Source organism: Hyperolius riggenbachi, chromosome 3 (assembly GCF_040937935.1).
Source record: "Hyperolius riggenbachi isolate aHypRig1 chromosome 3, aHypRig1.pri, whole genome shotgun sequence".
NCBI lineage: Eukaryota > Metazoa > Chordata > Amphibia > Anura > Hyperoliidae > Hyperolius > Hyperolius riggenbachi.
Genome location: NC_090648.1, coordinates 195,000,399 through 195,013,565, shown reverse-complemented (window position 1 = coordinate 195,013,565; position 13,167 = coordinate 195,000,399). Strand labels below are relative to the sequence as shown.

Here is a 13,167-nt window from a genome sequence, read left to right as displayed (position 1 = left end):
GCAGCCTTACCACCTGTGTTTCTTTTTCTAGACATGCTGCATCTTCACATATAAAAAGAAGGCAGGGAGTGCTCAATAGTACAGCTGACGGAAATTACCATAAGACAAAAGTTTCCCAGTCATATATCCCTTGCTGATGGGTCCTGCAGCAGTTACATGAGATGCAATTGTGCTTTATTCCATTACTTAGCAAGCAAGAAGCTTGAGAACGAAGTACATTTTCAATAATAGGCAATGCAGCATACTGATCATAGCTGTTGTTGTTTTTACATTTGCTGCTTTCACTAATGGAAACACATGCCACATGCATTATATCATATCAGAGACCAGGGAATAAATAAATAACTGGGAGCTGAAATAGGTTTTACTTCCTCTATACAGGTGTAAGATATTTCTAAATCATCAAATGTGAAGTGTCAGAGAAGGATGTGGAACAGCTGCTGGGCTGCCTTTGTACTAACCTCCTGCACAGTAATTAACTTTCCACGCGGTAAAGCTGCGCAGTTATAACACTGCAGCCTTCTGACTATAAATATTTCCAGGTGCAGAACGTATGGAATCATAACATTGTTAAATGTCCCTTTCTCTTATTATACAGTCAAACATATTTATCTGCGCAGGGGTCTTACATATTATGCGGATGTATTATACAGATAGGATAGAAGAAGGAACACAAGAATGCTGATTCAATAAGCTTTTCTCTTGTGTTTTCTTATTAAAGGTGCTTTAATATGGCATGAAACTGAGATTTCATCTATGGTCTAAGCACAGGTATCAAACTCAAGGCCAGAATGCGGCCTGTCTTGCCATTTTATGTGGCCTGCAATAAAGGAATTGAGAGCACCAACTTGTATAACATACATGCTTACAGCAACCTGGAAGCCCCAGTGCTTATACTGGAAGCATCTGGTGCTTCCATGGAAACAGTGAGCGGTAGCCGACATATAGTATGTACAATCATCAAAGTAGAGAGCCGCACACAGGCTTTATCAGGAACAGTTAGAATTTATTGTCCCATCACACACATGTACAATTGTCCAACAATACACGTTTGGTGTAAGGTCAGACGATTGTACATGTGAGTGATGGGACAATACATTCTCACTGTTCCTGATAAAGCCTGTGTGCGGCTCTCTACTTTGATGATTACATTCTATTGCCTGGGGATCCAGGTGTGCAATTATTTTCAGCTATATAGTATGTACACACACATAATTTTGGCCTTATGCATGCACCTGTGCATCCTCCCTATCTACCATTGAGATAAGTGATAAACATGAACAGGACAGATCTACAGTTGGCTCAATTAAGCAATGCACGTTTAAGAGCCCGGCATCTGTGCCCTTCTCATCCATACCTTCTCAAGATGCAAGCAAGTGTTCTTAAATATGCAAAACAGTTGTGAGCAGTTTGAAGCTGCCGCCCCTATCACCCACCTGCCTGGGCATCCTACAATACAAATGTACCCTCCCGTTTACTATGAGCATGTTCATGGTATGACATATACAGCATAGGTTGGTGCTCTCCATTTACTGCAGCTGACAACACGTTGCCTTCCCATCCAAAGGACTAACGTGCATTAACCATAATCAGATATTGCACCTGATGTGTTAGAGTTCCCACCAGAAACTCCCTCTGTTAAATTTTAGTAAACAATTTAGCTTGAAACTTAGCCTGGGTTTTAGCCCCTTATGTGGCTGAGTTGAAGTTAAAATAAACTTATGATATAATGAATTGTATGTGTAGTACGGATAATTAATAGACCATTAGTAACAAAGAAGAGAGAGATTAACATATGTATGTACACAGTACAAAACATATTATATTAATAACCAGGCTATTTTACGTGTGTTATGTTGCTGCCTCTAAGAGTTACTTTATAGGCATGGAAGTGACAGTTTTTGTCTTGCTGGTACCTTGTCAGCAATATAGTAAACATCACTGATAAGCAAATTACAGTCATAAAAGTTTGGGGGCAGAATACAACTTCTGAGCTCAGGGGAGAGAGTTAAAAAGGTCAGTAGTTCATGTATTTTAAGTCTGGGATACTTAATAGGCTGTCACTGATTAAAGATAATAAAACATTCAACCTGCTTTGTAATTGTTTAAATATAAAAGAAAACCAAGGGATACTTAAAAAAAGGCATTTGTAGGAGGATAAATATAATGGTTTATCTCATCTGTTTATTTTTACCTTAGGTTCATTTTAAGGCCAGTACACACGCTCAATGATGGCCGCCTGGTGGGTATTGGGACCTGATACCTGGGGTATTATTGTAGGGCCGACACTTGCGTGTTCCGTTGCTTTGTGGGGGTGCGGTGGAGGGCTGGCAGAGTGGCACTGAAGTAATATCATGCGGAAGCTGGGTGAGTGGAAAGATCAAAGCTCTCACCTGTTGCTCAGCCAAAGCATTCCGCTGCTGTACACACTATTTTCTTGGCAGAGGTGGACGTTATTTAGCATGTGTATGGATCTTTTGTTGCTAATTGATAAGATTGCGGTTGCTGCCCAAAATTATTAGATTGAGTTGAAGTATACTAAACTGTATAACCAATCCAGCAATGTTTCTGCTGTATCCAGTAGGGGAGAAGCAAATCTCAGTCCCCAGAAGACAAACATACCTTAACCATTTCACCCCACGGGGATTTTTCATCTTATGCATCAGAGCAATTTTCACCTCCCATTCATTCGCTAATAACTTTATCACTACTTATCACAATTCATTGATCTATATCTTGTTTTTTTCCGCCACTAACTAGGCTTTCTTTGGGTGAAACATTTTGCTAAGAATTTTTTTTTATAAATGCATTTTAAGAGGAATATTAAGAAAAAAAATGGAAAGAATTCATCATTTCTCAGGTTTCGGCCATTATAACTTTAAAATAATACATGCTACCATAAATAAAACGTATGTATTTTATTTGCCCGTTTGTCTCGGTTATTACACCATTTAAATTTTATCCCTATCACAATGTATGGCGCCAATATTTTATTTGGAAATAAAGGTGCATTTTTTCAGTTTTGCGTCCATCACCATTTACAAGCTTATAGTTTAAAAAATGTTTGTAGTATACCCCCTTCACATGCATATTTAAAAAGTTCAGACGCTTAGGTAACTATGTTTTGTTTTTGTTTTTTAATTGTAATTTTTTTCCCAATAAAAAATTTATTTTGGTAATTTTTTGGTGTTGGGAAATAAACAGTTAATTTTTAATGTCATAACGTGTGTAAATTGCTTGAAAAATGTATGTAGATGTAGTTTTACTATTTGGCCACAAGATGGCCACCTTGAGTTTTTGGTTTTCTTTCCTTGTGCTTCTTGCTTCCCGGAAGCACAAGAAGGACGGGGAATTTTTTTTAGAAAAACTGCGGTCTCTGATTTTCTACTGGGGACCTACATCGGTGAACGGGAACCATGTTCCCGTTCACCACTAAACTCTTGGCTACCGGGGAACAGCACAGGGACACGGGGGCGCGCCCGCGACCGCGCGTGGGAGCAATTCACTGCAACAGAGCAGCCGCCTGGACGTGATGATCACGTCCGGGCGGCTGAAATGGTTAATCCTCCACTTAAAGAACTACCAAAAGTTAATCACCAAGAAAAAGTCATCCTTTCTATGACATGAGATTGCAAATGCAGTTAACAAACCAGCCCAACTGTTCCGCACAGTAGAAAAACTCTGCAACCCGGCATGCCAAAATGTAATATCAAGTCTACAAAGGACCTCTGTGACCAATTTGCACATTTCTTCTCAAAGTCTCTGCAATACGGTCTGCCATCCAACTTCCAGCATCTGATCCTAATATAGCGCCAAAGACCATTAGCAGTAACACCTTGGTCAAACTTCAAGGAAGTTGATGAAGAAGTCACATCAAGCATCACCTCCGCCAAATTACCTGTGACCTGGATCCTGGCCCAACACAGTTCATGTTGAACTGCCCTGACCTGTTTATACCAGTATTCCTCAAAATTGTAAACTGTTCCTTACAATCGGGGATATTTCCTTCTTTATTGAACACTCTCTCCTCAAAACACCTTCCCTGGACCCAGATACAATGACCAACTACAGACATGTCTCTAACCTTCCATTTCTGGGTAAAGTAATTGAAAAAGCCATATACCTCCAGCTAGAAGCCAAAAGCTTGCAAAACAACATCTATGACCCATTCCAGTCTGGCTTCAGGAAACATTACAGCACTGAAACTGCCCTCATCCAAATCTGCAACCACCTGCTCATGGCAAGAGACAGAGGTGAGTGCTCTATCCTGATACTGCTAGACCTTTCTGCAGCCATGATACAGTTGAACATGACATCTTGATAAGCAGGCTACAGGAATACTGCGGCGTTGATGACATAGTAATCCAGTGGTTCAAATCCTTCTTGAGTGGCAGAACCCAAAAAGTGTCTATGGGGCCCTTCCTATCCACCTCTGTACCACTTAAAGGATACCCGAAGTGACATGTGACATGATGAGATAGACATGTGTATGTACAATGCCTAGCACACAACTATGCTATATTCCTTTTTTCTTTCTCTGCCTGAAAGAGTTAAATATCAGGTATGTAAGTGGCTGACTCAGACAGGAAGTGACTACAGTGTGACTCTCACTGATACGAAATTCCAGCTATGAAACACTTTCCTAGCAGAAAATGGCTTCTGAGAGCAAGAAAGAGGTAAAAAGGGGAATTTCTTATCAGTGAGGGTCACATTGTAGTCACTTCCTGTCTGAGTCAGGACTGAGTCAGCCACTTACATACCTGATATTTAACTCTTTCAGGCAGAAAAAGAAAAAAAATGAACACACCATAGTTATTTGTGTGCTAGGCATTGTACATACACATGTCTATCTCATCATGTCACACGTCACTTCGGGTATCCTTTAAGTATGGGGTGCCCCAGGGCCCAATCCTTTCTTCCCTGCTTTTCACAATTTACATCTTACCACTTGGAAAACTAATCAGAAACACGGCCTGACATACCACTGCTATGCTGACGACAGCCAACTATGTATTTCCTTCAAGCCTGGTGTGACAGACCCAACTCCAACTTTAAACGCCTGCTTAGCCGAACTACAGCAATGGATGAGTGACAACTGGCAGAGACTAAATGCTGATAAAACTGAAGTCCTCCTGATCGGAGGGCAGTGCATGACAACAAAATAACTTCACTTGCAGTCTTCACCACTGGGAATAGGAGGCACAGATCTAAACAGCTCTGAGCATGTGCGTAGCCTGGAAGTTCTAATTGATGGGAATTTAAACTTCAGAACTCACATCTCTGCTGTGGTGAAATCATCCTATTTTCACCTGTTCAAAGCAGTGCAGTGTTAGCTAATAAGCCCCAAACAGACTCCATAAGAGCAACAGCAGAGATGATAAGCCATTCTGTACCAGGTCCAGGTATGGTGCAATGGTGGTCCGCTGGAAGAGGGCAGCTTCCACTTCTGGTCGCTTAACCCACCGCCGGAGCTCACGGCTAGGGGAGGGACCGCAAAGTTGTGAGCACAGAGAAGCGTTGGGCCCCTAGTATAGGGCCGCCTGACCCAACCACACAGGGTTCCAGGAAGCAGCAACAAGCAGGAAACAGAGGAAGTCCACCAAGCAAAGAGAAGCAGGCCACAGTAAGTCACTGCCGTGCAAACAGCACTCGCCAGTAGTGTATAGATGGAGTCTCTGCATCTAACCATGGCGGCTCAGCAAGCGGTAGGTTTATTTGGAGATAGCTTCAGGGCAGTACTAGGCAGCGGAAAGTGATGGTGCAGGCGTACAGGGAGAGTGGGTCTTGCAGCGTTAGCCTCTATCAGTAACACGCCAGCAGCCCTGATTTGTCAACCTTAGTTCATGCCTTCTTTACATTGCGACTGGACTATTGTAATGCTCTCTACACCGGCATTCCAAAAAAGGACTTGTACCGTCTACAGCTGATACAGAATACAGCTGCAAGTCTGTTAACCAACCAACCCCGTCACTGCCACATAACACCAGTCCTGCACTCCCTTCACTAGCTACCAATAAAATGGAGGATCCTATTCAAGATTGGCCTACTGACATTACAATCACTACATAATCTGGGCCATGGATAAATGAAAGAAATGTTACAGCTGCGTAACACCCTGCAATCTCAGATCCACAGGTTCTAATAATCTAGTCATAACCACCTGGAAACTTTTGGTCGAAGAGCCTTCTGTCATGCTGCTCCCACATTATGGAACTCCTTACCTCAGCAGATCAGTACAGCTCCATCTCTAGACGTGTTTAAATCCAGACTGAAAACCCACCTGTTCAGTTTGGCATTTGCAGAAATATAATTTGTATTGTGTTAATACTTCATCCTACTACCAATTACTAAATCTGAGAGAGCCTAAGTGCTTTGAGTCCTTTGGGAGAAAAGCGCTATTGAAATGTTATTGTTACTTTCTCTCCTTTATTTACTCAGTAATTACTAATTTACAAGTAAGTCTGATCTGTGACAATGTTATCAATGACCTTCAGAGAAGTGTAAATATGCCTTCAAATGACATCAGAGCAGTCTTCTACCTCATATTTCCCTGTGTTTAATGTTTCAAAACAAAAATGTATATTTGCGTTTCATTCGGCATGCCTGAAGGATAACGAGGACTGTTTTTTGGGGGTGTTGGGGCAGGTTTGGAGGTATTAAAATATTTACTGAGCCTCCAGCGATGTCTTGTAACCTTCCTGCAGCTGCTAGCGGCTTTCCAGCATCCTCCGTGCACAGGTCAGGTGACACGCCGGCTTCCATGCACAGACGTCGGAAAGCCACTAGGAGCTGCAGGAAGATGTCACTGGAGGCTCAATAAGTATTTTAATAAACCTGCCCCAACCCCCCCCCCCCCCCCCCCAAAAAAAAAAAAAAGCCAGTCCCGGTAATCCCTCAGGCATACTGGTTAGTTGAGACGTTTTCCTGAGTTCCAGATAACGGGGAATTTGCTGTAACTCATCCCCTCCAGATAACGGGGACTTTGCTGTAACTTTACAGAGTGAATGATTAAATTTCAGCTTGTTCACGCCCAAATCTGATTAGCTGCATGCAAAATTTCAGTTCACCTTTTCCACAGCAAAGTTATTTTAGAGAAAGAAAAACTAAACTGTGAAGTTCATTCACATAGTCCTGATAGTGTAACCAAACATGAACACCTGTCTCTGACTCAATCACTAACCAGGATAGGGATGAGATGACTGGCTCCATGAGGATTTCCGTCCATTATGATGGTACATGCTATCTATACTGAGACACGTATCTAAACAGCATTGTGCTGCAAGACACATTAGTGCTTAGAGTAAAGGGGCCCATACACTGGTCAATTTCATCCATCAATTCTATTCCCCAAATTCCCTGATCGATTTGTGAACAATTTCGATCGATTTGATCTATCTGACAGGATGGAAAATTTAGGTCGGAATGCTGCTGGCAGCAAATCGATGGCCCATAGAGTTGCATTGGATCTAATGGTCCAGTAATGCATTTAGATCGATTTCCAATAGATTTCATTCTGAAATCTATTGGCAATCTGTTCCTAGTGTGTGGCACACATCAGATAGATTCCTGTCAGATTGGACTTGACAGGCATCTGCCAGGAATCTATCTGACGACTGACGGTCGAATCTGCTGCAAATCTATAAGTGTATGGCCACCTTAAATGAGGAAGAAAGTGGGATACTTGGATTTGGTTACAAAAGTCTGTCCCTCTAATAAGGAATAGTAAGGAACTGATTTACTTGTTTTTAAAACAAAGAGATGACTTGTAATTCCACGTCTGCATTCCCTGACATATGCATTGTGCGCAGTCGGTATCCACCAGCACACAACGTTACCAAGGCTGCAATTTTCATAGTAAAAACTGCGAAGGAACCAAGAACATGGCCGCTCCCCCTAGAGCAGCGACAGCTATTCTCAGGTGTGAACTGTGAAGCGACGAGCAGTCACATGACAGATGGTGGGCGGGAGCGTGTGGAATACTTCCTTGGAAACCCGGTTACCCAGGTGACGCGGGCAAACAGGAGCGGCGGGTTCCGAGCGAGGATCTGCTGGATGTGGGAAAAGCGCGGGGTCTCCATTCTGACTGCTGGCAACCATGATGGTAGGCTAAAGCCACCTAACAGCCTTTGTTTTAATGCAGCGATGGCACGATTGTTCCCAAGATAATCTCGTAGTGTCTGCCTATAGTTTGGATTAAGAAAGTGTACTGTGTGTATAGATAAGGGTTCTGATTTTTAGAGGATGATTCCAGATATTGAAGATTTATATCGATATAGATTTGAAAAAAAAAAATCACATGTCTTACACATTAATCAGCTGTTGCATGTTTAGCATAAAAATAAATAAATAAAAATAAAGTCCCTTTTTGTATAATTATGTGTTTATATAGCACTAGCACTTTCCCCAGATTTTTACAGTACATTGAAAGATTTATGTTACTAACGCTCTGTACCTAGTTTGGATGTATGCGGTGCAAGTGATCTTTCATCTTCAATTCATTCGTGTGGCCTCGTTCACATCATTTAGCGCAGATGGATGTGCAATCGGAACGCAATGCGTCCGATCGCACGCCATCTGCGCTACTATGCGCTGCAGATCCCATTCATTACAATTAATGGGATCTGCGCTGCGATTCCCAAAAATGCGTGCAGTACGCGATAGCGCAATCGTGCTGCCATGCAGCGCATATGATGGGAACTGTAGAAGGGCATAGACACTTGTGCGTTGCACACTATATGCGCTGCCAAAATGCGCACGGCACCGTGTATAGTCTGAACGAGGCCTGGCCATGTTCCCAGTGGTGAGTTGCAGTGTAACAGCCGTTTTGTAACGCGGCATACCGCACTGCAAGGCACCACCTATGCGACATTCATAGCACAGCGTGGTATAAAGGGTTGGGGCATCGTGATGCACTGCACTGCATGGCATGTGTTACCACTAAACATGCACATAAACCGTAAGAGTGAAGTTTACTTTTCATCAACTGTTATTATTTTTTTATTTATATAGCGCCAACATATTCCGCAGCGCTTTACAAAGCACAATAAGACGACAAGGGGAACATAGATACAACCAAAACAATGAACAGCAGAGTCTCAAGCAGCACAAATATTGCGACAAAAACAGTAAACATTAGGAGGAGGACCCTGCTCTTGTGAGCTTACACAATCTAAAGGGTAGTGGGGGACACACTAGGTAAGGGGGTGGAGGATGAATGAGGCAGTGACGCTTTGCATCTGATCACATTTTGAACAGATAAGTAAATAGGGGATATAAAATGTTATAAGCTTGTCTGAAAAGGTGTGTTTTAAGAGTGTGTTTGAAGATGTCCAAGTTTGGAGCATAACGTACAGGCTGTGGAAGAGAGTTCCAAATGAGGGATGATGCTCATGTAAAGTCCTGGATGCGAGTATGCAAGGAGATGATCAGCTTAACCTCTTGCCGACCGCGTCACGCCGATGGAGGTGGCCCGCCTAACGCCGTTTGGCGTAAAGTCCTGGGGCTCTGTTTTGCAGGAGATCGCGCGCATGCATCTCCTGCTTGGGGGGCGGAGCTCCGCCCCGCCTTCAGTCTCCGAGCGGCTATTGCCGCTCGGGAGACTGTTAGACGGCGTGATTGCCGTTTATTTACACTTACAGCGATGCGATCGGCAGCAACGCTGTACTGGGGACAGCCGTGTCACACGGCTGTCCCCCTGGGGGACAAGAGACCGATCGGCTCTCATAGGCAGAAGCCTATGACAGCCGATCGCTGTAATTGGCTGGCTGTGGGGAGGGAGGGAGGAAGTTATTTAAAGAAACAGTGTTTTTTTTCATTAAAAACACTAACAACAATATTTATTAAAAAAAAAATAAACATGGGGGGAGCGATCAGACCCCACCAACAGAGAGCTCTGTTGGTGGGGAGAAAGGGGGGGGAATCACTTGTGTGCTGTGTTGTGCGGCCCTGCAGCTTGGCCTTAAGGAGCTGCAGTGGCCAATTTTACTAAAAATGGCCTGGTCACTAGGGGGGTTTAGCCCTGCAGTCCTCAAGAGGTTAAGGTGGCCAGGCACCATACAATTTTTTTAAATATCTGTTCAATTTAAGAAATTCAATACATTTTTCTGACTGATTGTAACATTTCAAAAATATGACCAATGTACCACACACCTATGTTAAATTTTTCCCCAATTATGATGAAAATAATTGGAAACTCTGTGAAAATTGCTAGGGTTTGTATATTAACCCTCCTGGCGGTCTATTAAAAACGGCCAGGGGGCAGCGCAGCAGTTTTTTTTTTTTTTAAATCATGTAGCGAGCCTAGGGCTCGCTACATGATAGCCGCTGCTCAGCGGCATCCCCCCAGCCCCGCCGAACGCCTCCGGCGATAGGCGATCAGGAAATCCCGTTCAAAGAACAGGATTTCCTGAAGGGCTTCCCCTGTCGCCATGGCGACGGGGCGGGATGACGTCATGGACGTCGTGACGTCTAAGGGAGTCCCGATCCACCCCTTGCCGCTGCCTGGCGCTGATAGGCTAGGCAGCGCAGGGGTCTAGGGGGGGGGGGGGGCTGTGTTGCGACGCGGATAGCGGCGATCGAGCGCGGGGCGGCGGCGATCGAAGTGCTAGCTGCGTTCAGCAAAAAAAAAACTAGCTGCGTTCAGCAGGGCCTGAGAAAACCTCCTGCGCGGCTTACCCCGAACTACGTTCGGGGTTACCGCCAGGAAGGTTAATAAATTGACAATCTAACACACACCATACAATCCTTTGAAAGATTGAAGAAAAATATCTGGCATTCCAGATCGATAAAAATCGAAGAAAAGGGGAAATCCGATCGGATTTTTCAGTCGAATTGAAAAAAAAAAGCTTTCTATTTTTTTTTTTTTTTGGGAGATCCGATCGTTTTTATCAAATTGCTGTAAAATCAGATCATTTTATTGTATCGTGTGTGGCCACATTTAGAGGCCAGGAGAATTTCTTGGGAGGAGCGAAGGTTGCGGGAGGGACAATGCTTCACTGTACGCAACGTGAGCATAATGGGCTCTATTCCATACCTCCCAACTTTTTGAGATGAGAAAGAGGAAGACTTAAGCCACACCCCTGATCACGCTCCTGTCACACCCCTAGCCACGCATACCACAAAGATTTCATAAGAAGAATATGTTGTTTTATAATTCAAACCACATTGGTCCTTTCTACCCTGGTTCATTTTTCTTCATGGTAACATTTTAAAATTAGTAATATATCAATTTAAAGGATGAAAATAAAGTTTAGAGTCAATCAAACACATTTTTAGGAGAGAAATATATATATTTACATAGGAAGAGGGACAAAGTCCTGAAAGAGAGACAAATGAGGAGGAAAGAGGGACAGAGGGACAGGACTCCCAAAGAGGGACTGTCCCTCCAAAAGAGGGACAGTTGGGAGCTATGCTATTCATAAAGCATTCCCGTATGCGGTAATGCTGGAAACAGCTGACTTTACCGACCACTTAGCAAAATGTCAATTCATAAAAGCGGTTTCCGCATGAAAAGCTGACATTTCCGCAGGGCTGTGGAGTCGGAGTCGTGGAGTCGGGCAATTTTGGGTGCCTGGAGTCGGAGTCGGGAAAAAATGCACCGACTCCGACTCCTAATGAATTTGTAACTGTAATTAAAATAGAAAATATGATAAAATGTTCTATTTCTCAGATATAGTCATTAAAAATAATGTATATATACAGTAATAGCTGTGCTTAGTCCACAAAAATTAAATAAACCAATCAAAATTAGTTACTTGTGCTGCTTCAATAAAGCAGTCCCCGTATTTTTAAGGTCAGATATACATATCTGATTGTGACTGTATATATGATGTGTACACAGGAATCTCTTATATATACTAAATAACATCTATGCTGTAAGAATAAAGCCTAATGTGTAGCTGTGTCACTAATAGAGATGGTCAATGAGATGGAAATAATTCTGCACTGATGCTGATTTATGCAAATGTATGCACTCCCTTTGCTGATGAAATCAAATAATTTGATATGTTGTTAAAATTTGGTTTGGTGACTACAAATTAAAGGGTACCTGAGACGGATGAAAAGTAAAGTTTTATACATACCTGGGGCTTCTTCCAGCCCCCTTCAGGCTAATCAGTCCCTCGCTGTCCTCCACCACCCGGATCTTCTGCTATGAGTCCTGGTAATTCAGCCAGTCAGCGCTGTCCGTCCGCATGCTGCTCCCACAACCAGGAACATTCTGCACCTGCGCAATAGTGCTGCGCAGTGTAGTACGCTCCCGGCGGCGTAGTGTGTGCATGCGCACTATGCCCGACTGGCTCAAGTACCTGGACTCATAGCAGAAGATCCAGGTGGCAGAGGAGGACAGCGAGGGACTGATTAGACTGAAGGGGGCTGGAGGAAGCCCCAGGTATGTATAAAACTTTAATTTCATCTGTCTCAGGTTTACTTTGTTACACAGTAGTACTATACTCTACATATGCACTACCCACAGAGCTGCAGGGAATCCACTGAGAATGCTGTGCACATTGAACACAGAGGTGTTGTCTATCACCCATAAACCTTGTTCAGATTGTGCATGAAGAATGTGTAATAGAGGAAGAATCTCCTCATTCCCCTGCAGAGTACCTGCACATAATTCTTACATGTACCCACACTTACATTGCCTAGGGCCTGATAGATGTTCTTTGTTCCGGTCTGTACCTTTTACAAGTACTCTTACCAAGGACTAGTTTTAGTCTAAAGGGAATACATATAGTAGTCTACATATCCTTCTCACTTCAGTTGTCTTGTAAACTTCCTAAGCGTTGGCAGTTAAGAGACGAAATTCATGTTACATACTTTTAATCAACAAATTTGTAATATGCAAATTAGAGGAGTGGGAGTCGAGGAGTCGGAGTCGGTGGAATCCTAAACTGAGGAGTCGGAGTCGGTGGATTTTTGGACCGACTCCACAGCCCTGCATTTCCGAGCAGAGCGGTAAATTGCCGCCTTATGCGGTGATTATCTCAACACATGTCACTAAATGTCTATTCATAAAAATTAGAGCAGACGGAATTGAGATGGAGAATAACGTCTGTTTAGAAAAGGTGATAAGAGAGCGGATAACAGCAAAGCTAATGGGGACAGATCTCCCAGGCAGCAGCAGAGAGGAGGGAACAAAAAAGGCTTTCCGGAATACCCAGGCTG

General features: G+C 43.3%; 1 protein-coding gene and 1 long non-coding RNA gene across 2 annotated transcripts in view; one reads left to right on the top strand and one right to left on the bottom strand.

Moving 5' to 3' along the window:
* LOC137561266 (uncharacterized) overlaps nucleotides 1–7,814 on the bottom strand; it is a 31,604-nt gene extending 23,790 nt beyond the window's left edge. The window contains exon 1 of the long non-coding RNA XR_011029958.1: nucleotides 7,740–7,814. This is a non-coding gene — a long non-coding RNA (uncharacterized lncRNA). The remainder of the gene's footprint in view (nucleotides 1–7,739) is intronic.
* Nucleotides 7,815–7,989: 175 nt separating this feature from the next.
* MNS1 (meiosis specific nuclear structural 1) overlaps nucleotides 7,990–13,167 on the top strand; it is a 42,542-nt gene continuing 37,364 nt past the window's right edge. The window contains exon 1 of the mRNA XM_068275501.1: nucleotides 7,990–8,101. Coding sequence (XP_068131602.1) covers nucleotides 8,096–8,101 — 6 coding nt within the window. The 5' untranslated portion in view covers nucleotides 7,990–8,095. The remainder of the gene's footprint in view (nucleotides 8,102–13,167) is intronic.